Source organism: Galeopterus variegatus, unplaced genomic scaffold, assembly GCF_000696425.1.
Source record: "Galeopterus variegatus unplaced genomic scaffold, G_variegatus-3.0.2 Scaffold987, whole genome shotgun sequence".
NCBI lineage: Eukaryota > Metazoa > Chordata > Mammalia > Dermoptera > Cynocephalidae > Galeopterus > Galeopterus variegatus.
The window spans coordinates 377222-398202 of NW_007727098.1; the positions used below are offsets into that span (position 1 = coordinate 377222).

The following is a 20981-nucleotide window of genomic DNA, read 5'->3' on the forward strand; positions in this document are numbered from 1 at the left end:
ACAAGAAGATGGAAAGATATCCCATGTTCTTGGATTGGAAGAATCAACATAGTGAAAATGGCCATACTGCCCAAAGTGATATATAAATTCAATGCAATCGCCATCAAAATTCCAATGACATTTCTCTCAGAAATAGAAAGATCTCTCCAGACATTTGTATGGACTAACAAAAGACCTCGCATAGCCAAAGCAATGCTGAGCAAAAAAAAATAAAGCTGGAGGCATAACACTACCTGACTTTAAACTATACATAAACAAATTAATTCACCCACATACACACACAAAAAAAAAACCGGGGGGGGGGGAAGAAATAACAACTATACTTTTTTGAAGTTGTTACAACAAGCAAACGGAAAGGACATTCTTGGGGGGGAGGGGAGAGAGGGAGGGGGAGGGAGGTGTTGGTGATGGGCCATAATAATCATATACATTGTATATTGACAAAATAAAAATTTAACGAAAAAAATAAATAAATAAATAAAAATAATAAAACTTCATGTCTAAGTGGGAAAAAAAAAATTGCAGATTCCTGGGCTTTGCTCCTGACCTACTGAATCATCAGTCTTTAGAGGGTAGTGCCCAGGAATATGCATTTAAACAATTCCTCCAGCCCGACGATTAAAAATCAGTGTGTGTTAGACATTGGGTCAGAGGTGGCCAGAAGAAGGAGCTGCCTGCTGCAGTCTTCTAGTCCATCCTTTGATCCAAGGCTTCTGGGATGGCTCTGATACATTTCCACAGTTGTAGAAAAGCATTTTTTAAAACTCAAGACCATTATAGAGAAAAAGTAAAATATTTATTTTTATTACTTTATTTCCAAGTTGTAACAGAAAGGCATACCCACTAAGCCCTCTCGTTGGCAGTCACGGGAGAGACACTGAGCAGAACAGCAGGACTGGCTCTCCCAGCAGGGCTGGCAGAGACAGAGCCAGAATCATCAGCTCAGCAGCTTCGACTCTGTTGTCAGTACTGCTAGTCTGCTAGCTTTCCTAAGGGTTTCGGTTTCGTGATCTTTCAGATAAAATCACTAAATGCACTATTAAAAAATTCCTCTTCTAGACATTTGTAGCTCGCACTTGCATTTGAGATATGTTAACACAGATTGTGAAAAATCAAGAAAAAAAAATTTGCTGAGATTTCCAATTTAAAACTTTTCCAAAACACTGTTTAAAGTCAGTCAACCTTTTATTACTGTAACATAAAACTACTGAAAATGCTTTAAAGCAGGGGTGGTCCAAAGTTTTCTGATTTTTCTTCAAAGCCTCCTAACAACTTTAATGGCTTTTCCCGCAGCCTCTTCGATGCTGTATACTCGTTGATCAAAAATAAAATCCACAGATTGCCAGTTATTGACCCTATCAGTGGGAATGCACTTTATATTCTTACCCACAAAAGAATCCTCAAGTTCCTCCAGCTTTTTGTAAGTAGTTTTTAGTGTTTCTAAAGACATAGTTGCATTTAATTTAATTAATTTACTTTAAGTAAATTGGCTCCTGTTACCCTCAAAAGAAGAAATTGTTAGTTTTAAGGTCTCCATTTCTAAACCTCAGTTTCTCAACTTACTACTATTTGAATTGTACATTCTCAAAGTTGATTCCAATTAAAAAGCAATCACCTTTCAGTGCAAGTATAAAATAATAAAAACACTTGGCACTCTCTACTTAAATTAAAACATTTAATCACCTAGCATATGAGGGAAAACAAAGTAATTTGCAAGTCAGTCTAATTAAGGACTGCTGTACTAGATAAACTGAGCCAATATTTAGAGCAAAAATTGCTTTATGTTGTTTTTATTGGTGTCATGGTTTTAGAAACATGTTCAAAAAATATTACCCCCAAGATTACTTATAAGCTGCATCAGTGATAGAAAAACCCAAAGCAAATAAAATTTGACAAGAGAATACCATGTTGGTCCAAATTAGGCCTATATTATCCGTAGGTTTTCTCAACTGCTTTTGAAATGAGCTGATTTTATAATCATCCAAAATTTAGAACCTCTTTGGTCGGCAACATTAAAAGAGGCTCAGAAGGAGCAAGGAGTTGATGAGAGGGCTTTCATGTTTTCCTTTTAATTACATGCACTGAATTTGAGGTTATAAGTTATCAGTCAAATAGAACCAGTAGGAGGCATTAATGGTTCTGAAGAGGTAATTTTAAGAGTGGGGTTTTTTTTAAAGAATGTGATAGATATTAAAAAATCTACTTCAAATTAGCTTTCCCATTTTCTCCACAGCTTCACGTAAGGAACTAATATAGCATTCTAGTGCAGTGTGAAGGAGCCGGAGCTCCTGCCCTGGAAGCAGCCTTGGAGGGCCACTTTTGCTGATGGAGACACAGAGGGTTTAATGATTGACAGAAATACCTTGTCAATCAAACCAGTCCTATATTGTAATAGTTTGCGTACGTAAATAGCACTCTTTGTGGTTAAATAAATGCAAAGAATGAAGGTAGGAAAGAAAAGAGTCATTTACCAAAATTTAAAAAATTTTTTTAAAAGTGAAGTTTAATAAAGAGATAATTTAGGGAAAAGGGATAACAGTTCTATCAATATTGTTTATCAGACTTTACATCTGGGAATGCAGTAGCCTTAGTAGTTGAGGCTTAATAGCAATGGAGGGGCAGGGTAGGAGAGCATGTATCCAGGGCCCACATGTGCCAGGCTTGTAGCTCATTTAATCCTTGGAGTGATAATTTAAAAATAATATTGATCATGAGAGCTTATTACTGTGTGTTCAGCACTGTTCTCTCATCCTCACTTCTACCCTATCAGGTAGGTATTTTTATTAATCCCATTTTATAGGTGATGCTCCTAAGCTCGAGGTTAAGTAGCTTTGCCAAGGTTCCGTGGCTGGTAAATGGTAGAGCCAGCATACCAGTCAAGCGTCCCGATTCTGCAGCCATCCTCTTGACCCCGAGGCCCTCTCCATCCAGTAGCTCTGTGAGGTAGTCATTTGTATCTCCTTGTGCACACGAGGCACATGGCTCAGAAACATGCCCAAACTCATGCAGAGATTAAGTGGTAAATTTCAAACCCAAGAGTCTCTCTAACTCCCAAGCCCAGACCATTTCTGCTGTTGTGCTGCCGCACAAGAGGGAGTCAAAGTGTGAGATCATCCTTTGTAGAGCTACTTTAGATGTTTCTCTTCCATAAAAAGTAGAGGAGCTTGCCTCTGCCCAGTACTGCCTTATATTTGGGCCAATATGGTAATTAGAATCGTGCTGCTAGAATATTCAGCTAGAGATTTGCAGATAAAAATATAGAATTTAAATAAAGAAATTTCAGAGCCTGATTTTTACTGAATTATGAGATCACTTTTGGAGAAAAAGTAGCATTATCCTTCAAGACATTTGAAAATTAGCCTAAGCATGAGTGTAGTATACAACAGGGAAATTATCCTATATTGAGATGGACTAGATGACCTAATAGGTCTTTCTTTTTTTTTTTTTTTTCTCTAAATTTCTAGGATTCTCATGATTTGAATATTGATGAACTCTTTGACTTGAACATTTTGTTTCTTCTAATTGTTCATCTTTTCCTGATAATTATAAGGTACACCAGGAGGATGGAATCAACTATACCCTTTATAAAAGGTGGATTTTTGAAACCGTAGACCTTATTTTGTTATAGTCAAACATGATCCTAGACTTTTCTCTTCTGACTTATCCCTCCTCCTTTAAACCAGCCCATGAAAAAGAAAAGTTAATTTTTAAAGATTCTTTTAATTCAATTCAGCTGGCTTGTTCTTTGTTCCTAGTAGACAAAAATTGGAGTCCTCCAAGGAGAATTCAGGAGGTGGGTGGTGTGAGGAGAGGATAGCTTGGCATCAGCTCTAGCAGCCACCTTCAAGTGCTTTGGGTGTGGAAATGTGCAGGTTCTCAATAAATATTACATAATGCTGACAGCAGGACCTGGAATTTAACGTGAAGAATTAAGAGTGAAGGATTTCGTTATTGGTGGCTTACAGGTCTTAGTTTCCCAAATAGACCTGCTGTTCCCATCTTCTATCCAGTTTTTTAGTGAGTGAAGAGGAGAAGGAAAAAATACTACAATGTTAATGCTTTGCAGTATTTTACTAAGTAGTTAACTATAGACATACAAACTGGTTTGAACAAAAGATACAATTCTTATATGTAATTTTTTCATATTAATTCAGACATCCAGGTAGATTGTTAGAAAAGACTAATTTGTTGTACATAGTTTTTCATTCAAATCTGGACATTTGCACATTGGAAGGGTATATTTTGATTCTAGAACATTCGCGTTTATCTTCCTGTGTAGATGTCTGATATGCCAAAGCCTGCCTTCATGAAGCAGAACCTGGATGAGCTCGGAATAGGGACGTACCACAACATTGCCTTTATACATCCAGACACTCCTATCATTAAAGCCTTGAACATATTTGTGGAGAGACGAATATCAGCCTTGCCTGTTGTGGATGAATCAGGTTTGTGTGTTTGTCCATAACAGTTGAACAGAGACAATTGTTTATCTCGTTAGGGTAGAGTCATGGTGAAATGACCTAGCATATCAGAGAGGTGGGGGAATGAAAATTTAGATGCAGTGAATATATTCAGCACCAAGGAGTACGCAGGGTAATAAGAATTTTAAACTGATGTCCTTTCCTATTTCCACTAAGATATGATTTCATCTCCATTTAAAAATAGACAAGTTTATTTATCAGTGTTTAGTCCTTAATAATTATCTAGTTAAGACTGATTTTAAATGAGTTACTTTTTGTTCCTAACACATTTTTCTAACATATGTTTTCATTTTTAGGAAAAGTTGTAGATATTTATTCCAAATTTGATGTAATTGTAAGTATTGTTTTCAATTGTTTTAAACCTGTCATCTAGAATACATTTTCAAACATATTCATTTAACCTGTTTTTGTCTTTCTCTTGTTCTCTGATTTAATAATTTCTAACTTTTTTGAGTATGAGGATCTTATCAGAGAATTCATAGACTCCCCATAGTAATTGTACTTTTAATATTTATTGGTTTAGCAATGAATTATATATTACTAGTGTTTTATAATTCCTTGTCTTTTCAATATATGTATATTTTATATGTCACTACAGCATGTGTATATATATTAAATGGTCATGTTTCTGTGTGAGAGACAGTATTTACTCTGCCTATGGGCGTGTGCTCAGTGCACACATGAGTTCACAGATCCTCTGTCATGCTCACTGATTGGGAGCCACAGTTCTAAAGACAGCAAAAGTATTAATAGAGATATGTATTAAATAGAGTTACACAGGTCCTGTTTTTGAATCTCTGGTTAATGTATTCAGTGTATTATTGGTGCTACATCTTTCCATTTGATGATTTTTTCCCCACCCATTTTAAATGTACTTCCATATAGTTTTACACTGTTTCTAAGAAAGGGGACAAATACCTTGATAGCCCCAAATGTACACACCATTTTTTGCCGTAATATTGACCCCTGCATTGAATATTCTTTTGCAGCTGTCTCAAACCTTTTGGCTAATCCTTTTCTGTTCAACATAATAAGCACCAAAAAATATGTTCATTGGAATTTCAGTTCAATGGGACCCTCTAAAATTAACCAGAACCCCAAGAGCCATTTGGATCTCGGGGTCTTGTCAGGCCTGTTCTTGCTCCATGATTGTTTAATACTGCTCGGTCACCCAAAACCTTCCCAGCAAAAACCTTGTTCCCTGGGGAGCTCATTGGGAAAAGCCACTGATGCAGGTTCTCTAGGCCTGTGGCATGTGTCACCCTTTACAAGTGTTGGTCCACCTCTTAAAAGGTTTTATTCAAGCATGGTATAGAGCACAAGAGAATAAGAATGGGGGCAAATCTTTGGCGTGATATGCTATCAAAATTTAACAATGTATAACGTGTAATACGAAATCTTTATGATTGATAAGACAGTGAAGTAACAATACTGACGACTTGTGATAAGCTGAAAAGAGAGAAATTTTGATATATGGTGGTACCAAATTAAGATAAACATTAAAGTTTTTAAAAATCAGGTTGCCTTAAACTTATTCATTTTGGTCATTAATGTGAATTGAAAGGATCTAGTGTATTCTGCTACTTTATTTCAGAATCTTGCTGCTGAAAAAACATACAATAACCTAGATATCACAGTGACCCAGGCTCTTCAGCACCGCTCCCAGTATTTTGAAGGTGTCGTGAAGTGCAGCAAGCTGGAGATACTGGAGACCATCGTGGACAGAATAGTGAGAGCTGAGGTGAGTCGGCTCTGCCGGATGCCTGCCTGCATTTTTTTTTTTTGCTCCTACCTTACATCACAACAAGTAATAAATAGTGATCAGTGTCTCAGGAATATTGAATCACAGGAAAAGCCCAGTGAGGTGGCCTTCAAGTTCAGTTGGAATTTAGTTCAGAACCCAGCACATTACTTGCACATAGTAGGTGATCTGTAAAGGTTTGTCGAGTTGAATTGAATTGAATTTATAAGTCCTGATATCATAGATGAATCGAATTAACTGGTAAGATACATTCATGGTTTAAAAAATACATACTTGAAGAAACAAAAGTTATCCCAGGAGCTTTAAGTTCCTTATTTATGAATTCAAAGTTCAAAATGTGTAATGCATATGATTTTAACAAAGCAAATGATAAATCAATAAAATAAAACTTTTTTTAAGTTAATTTTCTCTCTTTCCACCAGTACCTGTCTTTCCTGACTTAGATAAACTGGAAGTGGTCTAGTAACTCCGAGTCTCCTGAACCTCAGCACTCAAGTTCCCTTGTATTTGACTGCATGCAGGATTTTCAAGTATACTTTGCATAACACCCGGAATAAAAGATGAGAGAGATCATTTTACTACATACCAAATTCAGTATACCCATTCCAAAAGTCATTTCTTTCCTTTCTTGTTAGACAGGAATAGGAATGTTACACTATTTGCCACTATTTAAGACTGAAGGATGCAACTCTGTTCCTTCTGGAACAATCCCTAGCCAGGCAAAATTAATTCAAAGTTATAAGTCTGTTTTGATATTACTATGAATGCAAGAATACAGTCCAAGAAGCAAGGTACCTGATAGATTTTTAGGCTCATGACAGATGACTTCAGCTTACTTTCTGAAAGTTACATGTAAAATAATATTTTGCATCAAGACACAGTTGTTCAAGAGTCATAATTATTAGAAATCATCTAGCCCTCCTTTAATTGTATGTTCAAGAATTCCACCTTGCTTTGTCATCGTCTGAGTTAACTCCCTCAGCTTCAGCTTTCATGCCTTTTAACATTTTTTTTTTTTTTTTTTTTTAAAAAGATGACCGGTAAGGGGATCTTAACCCTTGACTTTGGTGTTGTCAGCACCACGCTCAGCCAGTGAGCTAACCGGCCATCCATATATGGGATCCGAACCCGGGGCCTTGGTGTTATGAGCACCGCACTCTCCCGAGTGAGCCACGGGCTGGCCCCCTTTTAACATATTTAACATATTTTACTAGAATTTCGGTATGAAGTCTTTCCACTTTCTACTTGAAATTAACATCCATCACTACTTGTTTTCCAAAGGGTTTTAATTGATTTAGGAATACATCTTGACTTTTTTCCACATTAAAATTCTTTCACAAGGTCACTCCTCACAAGGAAACAAAAACCAGTTTTTAGCTTTAATGTAGTTGTTAGGAGAAGGTATATGGATAAGTAATGATTCAGTTTATTTGTATGACATAAATACAACATTAACTTTTAGGTACATCAGACAAGGAACATATATAAGTTTAGATCCAGCAACAGATGACAAGAAAATATTCTTGGTGGTCATTTCTATCTGGCAGAATTACTGAGTTCTCTGGGTGAGATAAGATAGTTCAAAAGATAATTATTTAATTGCCATTGTTGAATGTTAACAATAAAATGTGACTAGTGTAGTATGTAAAACATATTCTGATCTGAGATATAAACCATCACTTTAATTTATAATTACAGTTAATAAATAATTATGTTTTATTATATCACAGGATTATTGAAGAACCTAAAAGTTTTTCAGAGAAATTTTTTAAAGGAATTTGTGACCAACATGAGAAAGATGATTAAATGATTTTTCTTTCTTTTTTACCTAAAGCAAGCTACAATGTTAAAAACATCATCAACACTGTATCATTAGAGACAAAATATAAAAACAGAATTCCCCTGACTTTCTGTCTTCTTCCTGTGTCCCCATTTGGTACCGGAGTGAGACCGTTCAGTACAGAGAGGATCTCCCAGGTGGCCAGCTGGCCAGTGCTTGCCTCGGGCCTCTGTTCTGAAGCTCTGACCTCAGAAGGGCGACAATGCACTTGTTCCTTTCCTGCCATAAGGATGCTTTGCCACAGTAATGCTTCAGAACGTCTCCACTCATTTATAAAAGATTTGAGTAGGAAACTAGAGATGAGTATAATCTGTTCCACTTTATTGTAGTTCATTTATCCTCTTGAATATTTTTAATGTATAAACTTCATAGAGAAAAGACACTATAGAAAATAGCAAATCTAAGAGCAGTGACCCTGTTTCTTAGTTTCCGTAATCATCCGACTTCTTTCCCACGTGAGACAGGTTATCAGACACTGAGATGCAACTTTAAAAAATGGAAACTGTTATGTAGGTAGCTACATTGTACTTCATGTTTTGAGTTGTCTCTCTTGTAAATTAATATTTTGAAGTTCAAAAACTCAGCAGGATATAACTGGCTCATTTTTCTTAAACATAGTAAAGCAAGTCAGCATTGCATTTTAACATCAGAGCCAAAGACCTTTATATGGTTCTATTTGCTGTTACTGTCTCATTTGTGGAATGTGTTCATTGTATAAGTATATGAACGACATTTTTTCTAATGTCTGTTTTAAACCTTCTTTTTTTTTTTACTTCAACTTTCCATTGTGGCCTGCTTTCCCTCCTCTTTGCAGGTCCATCGGCTGGTGGTAGTAAATGAAGCAGATAGTATTGTGGGTATTATTTCCCTGTCAGACATCCTGCAAGCTCTGATACTCACACCAGCAGGTAAAAACACGGTTTCTGACCTTTACCCATGTCTAGGGAAGGTGGGAGGGAGAACGCTTAGTGCAGCATTAAGCCATCATTTCTCTGCCACCCACCTACAGATTGAAGCTTTATGTGCACTACTTGGTAAACCATTTTTATTTTCTTTTTGGTTTTAATCAAATATAAACAACCCAGCCTTTGGCAGGGCCACACAGACCCGAGACTGAGATATCAGAGTAAGTGGCATGCACTTTGAAATCTCATGAGTTAAATATTAAATGATTTGTGTACTACTGTATTGATTTTTCTTTAGTTCAGAAATCAATCAAACTCAGCTAAGACAGTTTTTATAATTAGCCTATAACCTAAAAATACCCACCCCAGAGGAATCCCTATCACCTGCAAGAAACATGTCTTATTCACCAAATGAGAATCACCGAGAGTGATTCCAATAGAGCAGTGATTTTCACAGGTGGTCCTCAGACCAGCAGCATCAACACCATCTGGAACTTTTTAGAAAACATTTATTTTGGGACCCCACCCCCTATCTGCTGAATCAGAAACTCTAAAGATGGGGTCTGGTGCGGTCATTTTCAAATTTCAAGTTAGATAACCTGAAACTCAAAATAATCTTTATAATCATGAAATATTAATAACTACATGAATATGAGATTGTTCTTTGCATTATTTATAACACCAAAAAACTGGAAATAATTCAAATAGCTTTCAAAAGAACAGTGGATAAATTGTGTTATATTTATTCAATGGAATACTTTACAGCATTGAAAATGAACAATACATTCAACACAAACAGCATTGAGCAAAGGAAGCTAGACTGTACCCTGTGATTACATTTAAATAAATTTCCAAGCAGGCATAGCTATACAGCCCCTCCATGCAAATTAGAAAAGGCCTTCTTCTCTGGGGCTGGCCTGTGGCTCACTCGGGAGAGTGCGGTGCTCATAACACCAAGGCCACGGGTTCGGATCCTATATAGGGATGGCCGGTTAGCTCACTTGGGAGAGCGTGGTGCTGACAACACCAAGCCAAGGGTTAAGATCCCCTTACCAGTCATCTTTAAAAAAGAAAAAGAAAAAGAAAAAGCCCTCTTCTCTGGGCAGATTCATCCACAGGTACATGACTTGGCACCTTCAGAAAAAGATACTCCTTTCCAGGTGGCCAGCCTTGGACCAAGGCACACAGCATGCCCAGCAGAGTCAGGCTGAATTTCAGCTCTTGTCTGTCCTTTTGGCCGAGATTCTTTGGACATTACATACACAGAATAAACAAGTGATTTCTCCTCTCTGTGCTTTGGCGTCTCAAACCATAAGAATGGGAAGGTTGGGCTGGCTGAGTTTAAATTTCCATGCAGATTTGATGTTTCAGAAATTTAAAGTCGTTAATGCTCTTCCTATCTCTGCTGGTACATGGAGGAAATCTATTTTACAGCTAGAATCTGGAATGTCTATTACCATAGAAATCGTTTCATAAAGACCTAGGGGTAGCTGGATTGGAATTCTTTACAGTAGTTGTGTAGATAACACTGCTGGTTGAGGAAAATGCTGTGTTTCCAATAACTGGATTACAAGTGAACTTTTGGAGTAGAACTCACTTGGAACTCACCGATCAACAATAGATAACACGCACCTACATGCACAGGAGACAGCACAGTCTAAGCAGAGAATGAGGTGCCGGCGCTGCTGTTCTGACCCCAGTTATCCCGCTAGGAGCTGTCTGAGTGTGGGCAGCTGCTTCCCCTCCCTCAGGTCAGTTTCTTCAACTGCAGCATGGGCAGGTTGATGCAGGCCTGTCTCCCTCCTAAGACACTATGAGATGAAATGAACAACTTGAATGAAAGCTGTTTGTGCAGGAGAAGGCACTGTGCCCAGGGCCAGCACTGCTGGGTATGTGTTTTAAGTTATAATCAGTAAGTGGTGCTTTTATGAAGTATCCACTGTTATGCTATTGAAAGCTGCTGGTAGTTATTCTTTTCAACAGATAATGGCCACAACTCCCCAGTACTGATCCAGTGCTCTAACATTTTCTCTTCTCAAAAAGTCTTCAGCAATAGTTCATTGCCAAACAGTCTGTCCAGGTGATCGTAGGTATGCACACATGCATCCAGTGAGTCAACACTCTGATGGTGGCAGCTACAAGTTTTTAGCCCCTTATTCTAATACCTTGTTAATCTCTTTCAAAACTCTAGTGTCTTATTTAAAAATAGGAGAGAAACTGCTGTGATGAGAAAAACAGTAACTCTCCCTACTGTCTCACTTTGAAATGTCCTGGCCAGATACTTGTAGGTTTTTTGCGCAATTATCCTTAGACATGTTATAGTGGGTTTTTTTTTAACATATATATAAGTGTGCACAACTGAAATACTTTGCACCTTTACTAAAACATACATGCGTATTTCTTTTTAAATTTTTTAGCAGTGCAACCCCCTTTGTTTTTTCAACTTAAATCTTAAACGTACTTAGAATGACAAGACGTGGGCTGACCACGTGGCGCACTCGGGAGAGTGCTGCGCTGGGAGCGCAGCGACGCTCCCGCTGCGGGTTCGGATCCTATATGGGGATGGCTGGTGCGCTCAATGGTTGAGCGCGGTGCGGGCGACACCAAGCCAAGGGCTGCGATCTCCTTACTGGTCACAAAAAAAAAAATAAAATGACAAGAGGTAATGCGGATGAAGGCTGCGGTAGTGGCAGGTGGGGGTGCAGAGCTTGGAGCCCCGGCTCCTCCTTCCCACTTCCCCCTCCCGGAAGCCTCTGCACCATCTTTGTAAGGCACTGTGGGCATAGGTAGAAACCACTGGTGCAGGGCACCCTGCTGTTAGCGTGAGCTTTGAAACTTTCATTTTCCGTCCACCAACAGGTGCCAAGCAAAAGGAGACGGAGACGGAATGACCGCTGTGAATGTAGATGCCCTCCGTAGGAGAACTTGAACAAAGTTTCCAGGTCACGTTTTGCCTCATGAACACTGGCTGCAATAGAAGAGACTAAAATGGTTAAGAATGTACATCAGGGTTTAGTGATGGGTGTTTTTTCCAGTGATGTTGCAACTAAGCATAAAAAAGATTTTATGTGCTTGAAGATTCAGGCTTGCATTAAATGACTGTTTTCAGACCTTCGTCTGAAGGATTTTAAATGCTGTATGTCATTAAAGTGCACTGTGTCCTGAAATTTTTATTATTTTCCATTTCAAAGAGTTCACTGGTCTGGAGCAGGTCAGGTGACATAAGGTGAGTGTACGGCATGTTCAGATCACAGTGCCTTATGTCCGAATACAGCAATATGTCATCACCGCTGCCCCCGCAGCTGGGCCACGCGCGCCAAGTGACGCCGAGCTTGAATGTGGAAGTCTTTGAACCTTTTACCAAATCAGTTTGTTTTCATTAGATTTGTCGAAAAGTTGTAATTTGAATATAAATAATTACTTTAAAACTCCAATGACACTTTTATGTGTGTTTTGTTCTGAGCAACCATGTAAACAAGGCTGCTTTACAACAGCTTTATTTATTTTTACTTTCATGAAATTTTTTACACATCTTTTGGTGGGTGAACTTCACCGTATCCATTAATAAACTCTTGGTTGTTTTAAAATGGCAAAATTCTCATTTTTAAGATCTGGAAATGATATGACTTCTAAAATAGCCGCTGTTGGGTTTTAAAAGCTGAGGTTTCTAACAGCATGTGTAGAAACAGGCCGCGGGCAGGAAGCAAAGTGCCGGAAAACGTGGTTTTTTTTCTTGTGTATTGAAATGTAAAATCATGATGTTTGTATGACTACTGCTGCGATTGTTTCTGTAAATTTTATTGTGGCATATACAGTATTGTCATACAGTTGAAGAGAAACAATGTTTCCTAATATAAGTGCTCTGAAAACGTTGACACTGTATATATATGAGGATAGTTTGGGGTTTTTTTCAGATTGAAAAATTAAAATAAATCCTACCATCTACCATTTTGTTAAAGAAGTTCTTTAAAATACCATATATTTCAGCTCGTATGAATTAAAATTCTACATGCAGTTTTCCACTTAGATATTTCTCCCAGATAAAGGAGCACATAAATTCTCATCTCGTTTTTCCCATCATCAGAAAAAACATTAATGGTTTAATTCATAAGCTCTATATCTCCATTATTAAATATGAACATATTTAATTAAAAACTGCCACACAGATTTCTCTTGTGCTAAGGTGTCAATTTCTCATTTCCTAGTAAGCAAATAAATATAAGAGAAAGAGCACGTGTATGTATTTTCCCCATAGAAACAATAGTGATTGTAATTTAAGCTAATGGGAATGTTTGGAAGAAAGGAAAAAGTCACAAAGCTGCTAAAACAACACAATTTTGAAACTCAAAAAAAAACTGTTAATCTCCTTGTTTGTGTACACACGAGTGTGTGCACCGACTCCATGTATACACAGGTGACTGCATATACATAGGTGTGCAAGGGCGCTTCAAACAGTTCGTGGAAAAATGGAATTAAAAGATAATATAATGTTTCCATGAACTTTTTGAAGACCTTTTGTACAAGTGATGTGACATATATAGGTTTAAAGGTAACTACATACAGTATGTATAGGTACATAAGTGATGTGGCATATACATGTGTATGTAGGTGACTACATATAGAGAGATTTAAAGGTAACTACATACAGTATATATGTATATAAGTGATGTGGCATCTATATCCAAGGGTACTTCAAAAAGTTTGTGGAAAAACAGAATTAAAAGATAATACAACGGGCCAGCCCGTGGCTCACTCGGTAGAGTGCGGTGCTGATAACATCAAGGCCCCGGGTTCGGATCCCATATAGGGATGGCCGGTTCACTCACTGGCTGAGCGTGATGCTGACAACACCAAGTCAAGGGTTAAGATCCCCTTACCAGTCATCTTTTAAAAAAAAAAAAAAAAGATAATACAACTCTTACCATGAACTTTTTGATGTCCCCTCGCATATATAGGTAGACAGGTGGATTCCTGGCTCCCACCTCGTGCCCAGCACACCTGCCCTCGCATGACAGGCAAAGGTGAGCAGAGGTGGATGCATGTCATCCAGGACAAACACTTGTGCTCAGGACACGCAGTCACATCCAGCCCACAGGCCTGTTTGTTAGCCAGGAGGCTTCACCTAAATTTCCAGGTTTCTGCTTCCCATGAAAAATCTGAGCATTTCACAGCTCCAGACCCACATTCCCACTTGCTGCTGCCCCTGAGAGGGGTGAGGTGCCATCTGTTCACCCAGGCCTGGGACCCCTGTCTCATTGGGGCAGCCTCCTGGGCCTGGTGGGCCTCTGAAATAGCTCCCCCAGTGCAAAGCCACTGGCCGAGCTGATACGTGATTAAAGGACGGCTTTGTCCCCTTCCTGCATCCCCCTTCCACAGTGCCCCCTGAGGCCTGTGGGGAGCGAGAACTGGCTCCAGAAGGACCTTGTGCTTCTGGACAGACACTGCCTCACTGCACGGACCAAGCGGCAACTTCCACACACCGCAGTGAGGTCCACTCCGTGCTTGGCCAGCAAAGGACAAGGGAACATCGCTCCTGCCTTGGGCACCGTCCACCTAAGGCCCTCCCTGCTCTGGAAGCCTGGGGACATGCCCCTCGAGGTGGTCGTCAAGAGAAGGGGGGGCTCTCAGCAGGACCCTAACCTCTCTCCACAGCTGCTCAGGGTCTGCCTTCCACTGCTTACAGGCACCTCACTAATGTGGCCCTCCTGTCACCTCTGCCAGCTGCACACACAAGCACAGAAGCAAGAAACCTCCAAGTTTTCTGTGAGCTTTTAAATCCCCCTGCTCTCCTCCCCACCTCTTCGAAAAAAACGTCATCAAACGGCAGCCTTTCTGACAAAGCTTTTGAATGTATTCAAACTGATGAGCCCTAAAAGGCGTCCCTTCTAATTTAGTCCTAGTAGTTAGACTGGATTTTCAAACCAAAAATCTAATCATTTCATTTCACTGCTTGGAAACCATCAACAGCCCTCAGTTCCTGCAGACAAGAACTGATCCTCTGAGCTGGGACACGGTCCTTCCTCAGCCCTGCCCCCTGCCGCGCCCTTCCTGCTGTTCCTAGAGTGGCCTTAACCTTCCACACCTGCCCCTCCCTCAGCTGGCTCTCTGCCCGCCCATCTCCACCTGCGGAAGATCAGCTCATCTCCCCAGGCCCCCGTCAGATACAACTTCCGCTGTGATGGCTCCTGTGACCCTCTCCTCCCAGCCTTTCTCAGTGCTTCACAGGGCTTGAGCCACACATATGGTAAGTCATTGTTCCTGTGCTGCCTCAAACGTGTAAAATCCCTTACCTTGCTTAGCTGGCTTTTCTCATCTGTAAAGTTGTTGAGAGGGATAAATGTATATATGGATGCATACTGTTTAAATGTTAAAGCACTTCATACACTCTAAAGGACTACATAAGTGTTAGTAGCAGTTGTTCGCAGGGTGGTCACCTGCGTCCCTTGAGGAAGATGATAATCTCCAGCACGTGGCAAGTGCTGGATCAGTGTTTGTCGAATATTGACAAGTGGTTGGTAAGGTCCAGTTTATTTACTAGGATCCTGGGACTGGTGAAACTCCCCTGTCACATGAGGCTTTTCTGTGTTGTCAGTTTACTTGATGAAGTTAGAGAGCTGCCACAAAATATGGAGTGTCACGAACAAATTCAGGAGTGGTCAAGTGCACAGACCGATTATGCACCAAGAGTACGAGGTAGCCACATGTGAGGGGAGCTCCCCTGCCCTTTTGGAAGAACAGAGAGGACATCTCGGAAAGAAAAGTGAGACTGACCTCAGGAGCCAGGAGTAGAAAACGAAGGAAAGGACTGAGCACAGACAGCCCCTCTCCTCTGCGAGAGAGGAGGTTCGATGAGCTGGCTCCTGAGACTCTTAAAACTCCAGAAGCGGCCGTGCTGTGATATTTTGGGAGTTTCCATGTGCCATTTCTCTGCCTCTTATTTTTTGCAAGCTAAAACAATTTCCAGAAACTTTAAAAAGCTCTGTTTGGGGGAATAACCCCTGTGATAAATCCTAATCAGAAGGGTCAGGTGGGAACAGGGGAAGGTGGTAGTCCCTGGTTTGGAGGGGTCTCTCCAAACAGGCCCCAGTAAACCAGCCTGGAATGAGGGGACTCACGTGGGGCCCAAACCCACATCATCTCGTGACTTTTTGAACCACGCCAAAGAATAGCAGTTTAGTCCCCATCCCTCCAGGCTTCAATATTAACTTATTTAGCAACTAATACACTTTGCATAAAGTACCTGCCACATGCAGGGTGCTGTTCTGGGAGCTGGGACCTATCTGGGAACATAACAAATCCCTGTGCTAAGGGATTCTCATGTGGGGGTAAAAGGGGAAAAGGAAAAAACAAGTCGAGCATCGTAAGGGGATCTGGAGGCTTCCTCCCAGCGTTCCATCTCCCTGGGAAGCTTTCCCCAGGAATCAGCTCAGCTAACCCACCCCTCCCTCAAGCTCTGCTGAAACCTCACCTTCCTGATGAGGCCTGTTTTGATCACAGACTTAATAATTACTACTAATACAAATAACTACAAAAAATGAGGGGAGGAGAAGCTAGGAACCACTACGTGCTCTCTCCTGCCAGGCACTCTGCCCAGTGCTTTATGCACTCTCTCTCTTTTAATCCTCACACAATATCATGAGGTGGTCTTTATTATCACAGAAATGTTAATGAACTTGGCCAAATTCATATCACTTCTAATTTGAGACATTTTGAATTCATTCCGAATCATCCTATGCTCTTAATCCCAGGTCTAAATGGCTATTGTGGGTTGAATTATGTCCCCCAAAAAGATGTGTTGAAGTTCTCACCCCCAGTTACCTGTGAATGAGACCTTATTTGGAAATTAGGTCTTTGCAGATGTAATCAAGTTAAGATGAGGTCTTTAGGGTGGGCCCCAATCCAATATGACTGGTGTCCTTGTAAGATGAGGGAAGCTTGGACACAGACACACACAAGGAGAAGTTGATGTGACAGCTGAGGCAGAGATGGCAGTCAGACATCCAAGGACTGCCACAATACCACAAGCTAGGGGACATAGAACAAGTTCTCCCCCAGAGCCTTCAGAGGGATCGCGGCCCTGCTGACACCCTGACTTCAGACTTCCAGCCTCAAGTACTCCAAGAGTAAATTTCTGTTTTTTAAGCCACCCTGTTTGTGAAACTTGTTTTACTGATTTTTGTCTGCAATACAAATTTGACATTTTACCCTTTTTTGCCATTAAGTGAGATCAAATATTGAATTTAAATAACAAAGAAACCAGACTTAGGACACAGCAAAAGGGGGCAACCTGGAATCCGTCTTCTCCCACCACTGGGACCCATCATCCGCCCAGAGCACACCCTGTACTGGGTTCCCTTAGGGAAATGAAAGAGATTCCTAGCGGGGCAGAATTTGTGTCCCTTTGAGTTTATTCTTAAATGCTTAATCAAGAAAACAGGGAATGTTTTTTCACAAAACGTTTCTTCTGTTTGCCTTTTGAGATGATATCTGAGGGGTGGACAGAATCTGCAAGTGTGACCCAGAGGACGTGGGACCTGTGGTCAGGGGTGATGAGCACAGGCTGTCCCTGAGTCTTCCATGCCCTACATCTCTGGCCTTGAAACTGGTTACTTAACTTTTCCGGGTCTCGGTTTCCAGATCTGTAAAATGGGGATAACAGCACCTCTTTCTGAGGGGAATTGGGAGGCTTGAGTGAGATCCTGTCAGTGGAACGCTAAGCGTGGTGTGAGAAGTGAAGAGGCGTTCACTGTCACCTCCCCCCAGGTTGTGCGTGGACTTGCCGTTTGGAGATCAGATGCTACAGCTGTAGCTGTGCTTTTTTTCCCACAGGAGGCTCCTTATTTCCTCTATTTTATTTAATTTTTTTAAAGTAAGGAAGCAAGACCTCAGATCAAACGATGGTCAAACCTATCATGTATTCTTACCAAAAAAAAAAGTGAAACTTGAATCTGATCAAGCCACCAGGTCTAACCATCCATGTATAGGAAACAGAGGAATCTGACAAATCAGAGTCCAGGAGGCCACGCCCACAGCTCCGGGTTCCAGGACAAGTGGATCATAAGACGACAGAAAGAAAGGGGGGGGGGAGGTAATGAGACTACATCAGCCTAATTCAGTGTGTGGACCCTTATTTAAAATTATTTGATAATTCAAGGATTTCAATATTGACTGGAAAGTGGACAACATTAAGGAATTATAGGTTTTTTTAAGACAAGTCATGGTATTGTGAATATGTTTTTGTTACCAAAAGAAAGTGAGTTCTTACCTGCTAGAGATATATGCTGCAATATTTACCAGTGAAATGATGTGTTGTTTGAGATTTGCTTTAAAAACTCATCCAGAGGAGTAGGGGTGGGGGAGTGGCTGGGGACAGACGTCCCAATACTGGCCAGGCATTGATTAGTGTGACCGAGCTAGGTGCTGAGCATGTATTTGAAATGTTCCCTAATAAAGTTGGTTTTTTAAAACTTTACAAAAGTAAACCATTTACTTTCCTTTTAAAGTAACTGTGTCTTAACCCAGACATATTAAAATTAAAATGTGTCTGATAGGAAAGAGATGGCTGAGAGTTAAAAACAGACGCGAGATTCTCAAATGGCAACAGACATTCATTTCCTGGTACTTTGAAATGCACTCATTAGAAATAGGGCATGCTGCTATTATTAGCACATTAAAAAGTTAGTCACTCAAAAGTAACCGTATTATAGATTTCAGACATCTTAACACAGCACTTAGTGATGACTAATTTCAATGTGTTCGTTGTACTTGCACACCTGAAAGTTCTATTTATGCTGTAAATTATTTGACCCAGATGCTTTTTTATTTGAAATAAGGTGGGTTTTTTTCAGGAAGTGTAAATATTTTTTAAAAGAGAACAGTGTGTACTTTCTCCTATTATCTGCAAACCACCTTAGAGAAAGAATGCTCCCTTCTTCTGTTTGTGAAACTAAAATTGGAGTCTAAGGAACCTGGGGAGCACACTTGGAAAGTGAAATGACAGGCAGGGTGACAGCTCCTTCCCTGAGGCTCCCTCGGTGGCCTCACCTGCCCCCCATCCACCTTATCCACCTTTACTTCCAAGTATGTGGTCACTGAGTAAAAGAAGGCGCTGGCCTTTGAGTAAAAGAAGGCGCTGACCTTGCGGGCAAACCTCCTCTTCTTCCTGCCACCATCTCACTGCTCCCAACCCCCTTGCTCAGGTCCAGCCACACAACCCACAACCCCACCACACTCTCACTGTCCATTAGGCCCTCTGGGCTTCCCTCTCCTCCCTTCATTCTGGACTCCTACGTTCACGCCAGACACCACCAGCCCCCGTGTGTCCCTCGTCACCTGAAGAACCCCCTTGCCTAGATGACTCCACCCACTGCCTCGCTTGACCTCAGCTATCACTTTTTCATTTGCTTGGTTTCCCATTATCTATCCCTAATTTTCCTCCAAAAACTCCTAGAAGAAAACAGGAAAAAAAGCTCTTTGATGTTGGTCTTGGCAGTGATTTCTTGGATATGACCCCAAAAGCACAAGCCACAAAAGCCAAAATAGGCAGTTGGGATTACATCAAACTAAAAAGCTTCTGCACCACAAAGAACACAATCAACAGAGTGAAAAGGCAACCTAGGGACTGTGAGAAAATATCTGCAAGCCATACATCTTATAAAGAGTTAATATCCAAAATATATAAGGAAACCTACAACTCGGTAGCAAAAACAAAACAAACTAATTACCCGATTTTAAAATGAGCTAAGGGTGCTAACCATCAGGCAAATGACAATCAAAAGCGCAGTGAGGCCTCACGCCTGTTAGGACGGCCATTATCAGAAAGACGATGGCACGTGCTGGCGAGGGCATGCAGCAAAAGGGAGCCTTGGACACTGCAGGTGGGATGAAAGATGGCACTGCTGCCATGGAAGTTTTAAAAACAACTGTGAGATTCCTCACACCAAGTCAACATCGGGTGACCCGTGGTTGCCTTTCTTCTTAGAGGTGTGTCCCCTGCACGCTCCCGTCCTTGCTGCAGTCTGGATCAAGGACTTTTCTCAACCTGCTGCCCAGAGAGAGGTGGAAGATGTTACCAGTGCTTTCCAAAACCAGCATTTTGTTTGATTGACACTTACTATTTTTGTTCTCTATATGCTCAAATTCAGCTCTTTTCCTTTCCTCTCCTTTCCTTTAGTTTATCCTGTTCTTGTTCTAACTTCTTAAATAGCTCACAAAGTTCACTAACATTCAGCCTTTTGTTCCCCTGATATAAACATTTAAGGTTAAAAATTTCTGCCCTCATGAAGCTTACATCAAGTAGGGCAGGGCTTAAAGATATGAATCAAGTAATCACACAAATAAGTGTGAAACTACACTGTGAAAAGTGTTACAGATGAAAAGGACACATAGTGCCAGGAGAACCCATCGCAGGGTGATTTGACCTAAGTAGAGGCCAGAAAAGGCTCCCCAAGGAAGTGGCTATTGAACTAAGAGCTAAAAGATGAGCAGGAGTAACTAGAAGAATTGGGAAGAATATTTCAGGCAGGGCCGGCCCGGTGGCGCATTGCTACAGTGCGCCGCTTGGGAGCGCGGCGGCGCTCCCGCCGAGGGTTCGGATCCCACATACAGACCGGCTCCGGCTCACTGGCTGAGCGAGCTGCGGGTGCAACACCGAGGGCTGCGATCCCATTGCCGGTCCGGTCCGGTCCGGGTGCAACACTGAGGGTTGCGATCCGTTGCCGGATACGAAAAAAGACAAAAAGGAAAAAAAAAAAATTTCCCTTTTGTGACATTCATAAATTTTGACTTGTAGTGCTTATTTGTAGTGTTTTTATCACCATTCAGTTCTGAATATATTCTAATTTCTTTATGATTTCTTTTTGATCTATAAATTATATAGAAATATATTTAATCTATCAATTACTGAGAGAAAGGTTTTAAAATAGCCCACGATTTCTATTTTTGTAGTTCTGTCAAGTTTTGCTTAATTTACTTTGCAAAAACAGAATTAGCTT

The 20981-nt window shown here is 40.6% G+C and overlaps 1 protein-coding gene across 3 annotated transcripts in view; it reads left to right on the forward strand.

Annotated features, from left to right (window-relative positions):
* Positions 1-12936, forward strand: part of PRKAG2 (protein kinase, AMP-activated, gamma 2 non-catalytic subunit) — a 290841-nt gene extending 277905 nt beyond the window's left edge. For 2 of the 3 annotated variants that reach the window (XM_008574036.1, XM_008574038.1), the window contains exons 11-16: positions 1294-1420; positions 4280-4445; positions 4778-4815; positions 6076-6222; positions 8898-8991; positions 11848-12936. In XM_008574036.1, the coding sequence (XP_008572258.1) occupies positions 1294-1420; positions 4280-4445; positions 4778-4815; positions 6076-6222; positions 8898-8991; positions 11848-11879 (604 nt within the window). In that variant the 3' untranslated portion in view covers positions 11880-12936. The remainder of the gene's footprint in view (positions 1-1293; positions 1421-4279; positions 4446-4777; positions 4816-6075; positions 6223-8897; positions 8992-11847) is intronic. The other variant, XM_008574037.1, reaches the window with a different exon arrangement.
* The last annotated feature ends 8045 nt before the right edge of the window (positions 12937-20981 follow it).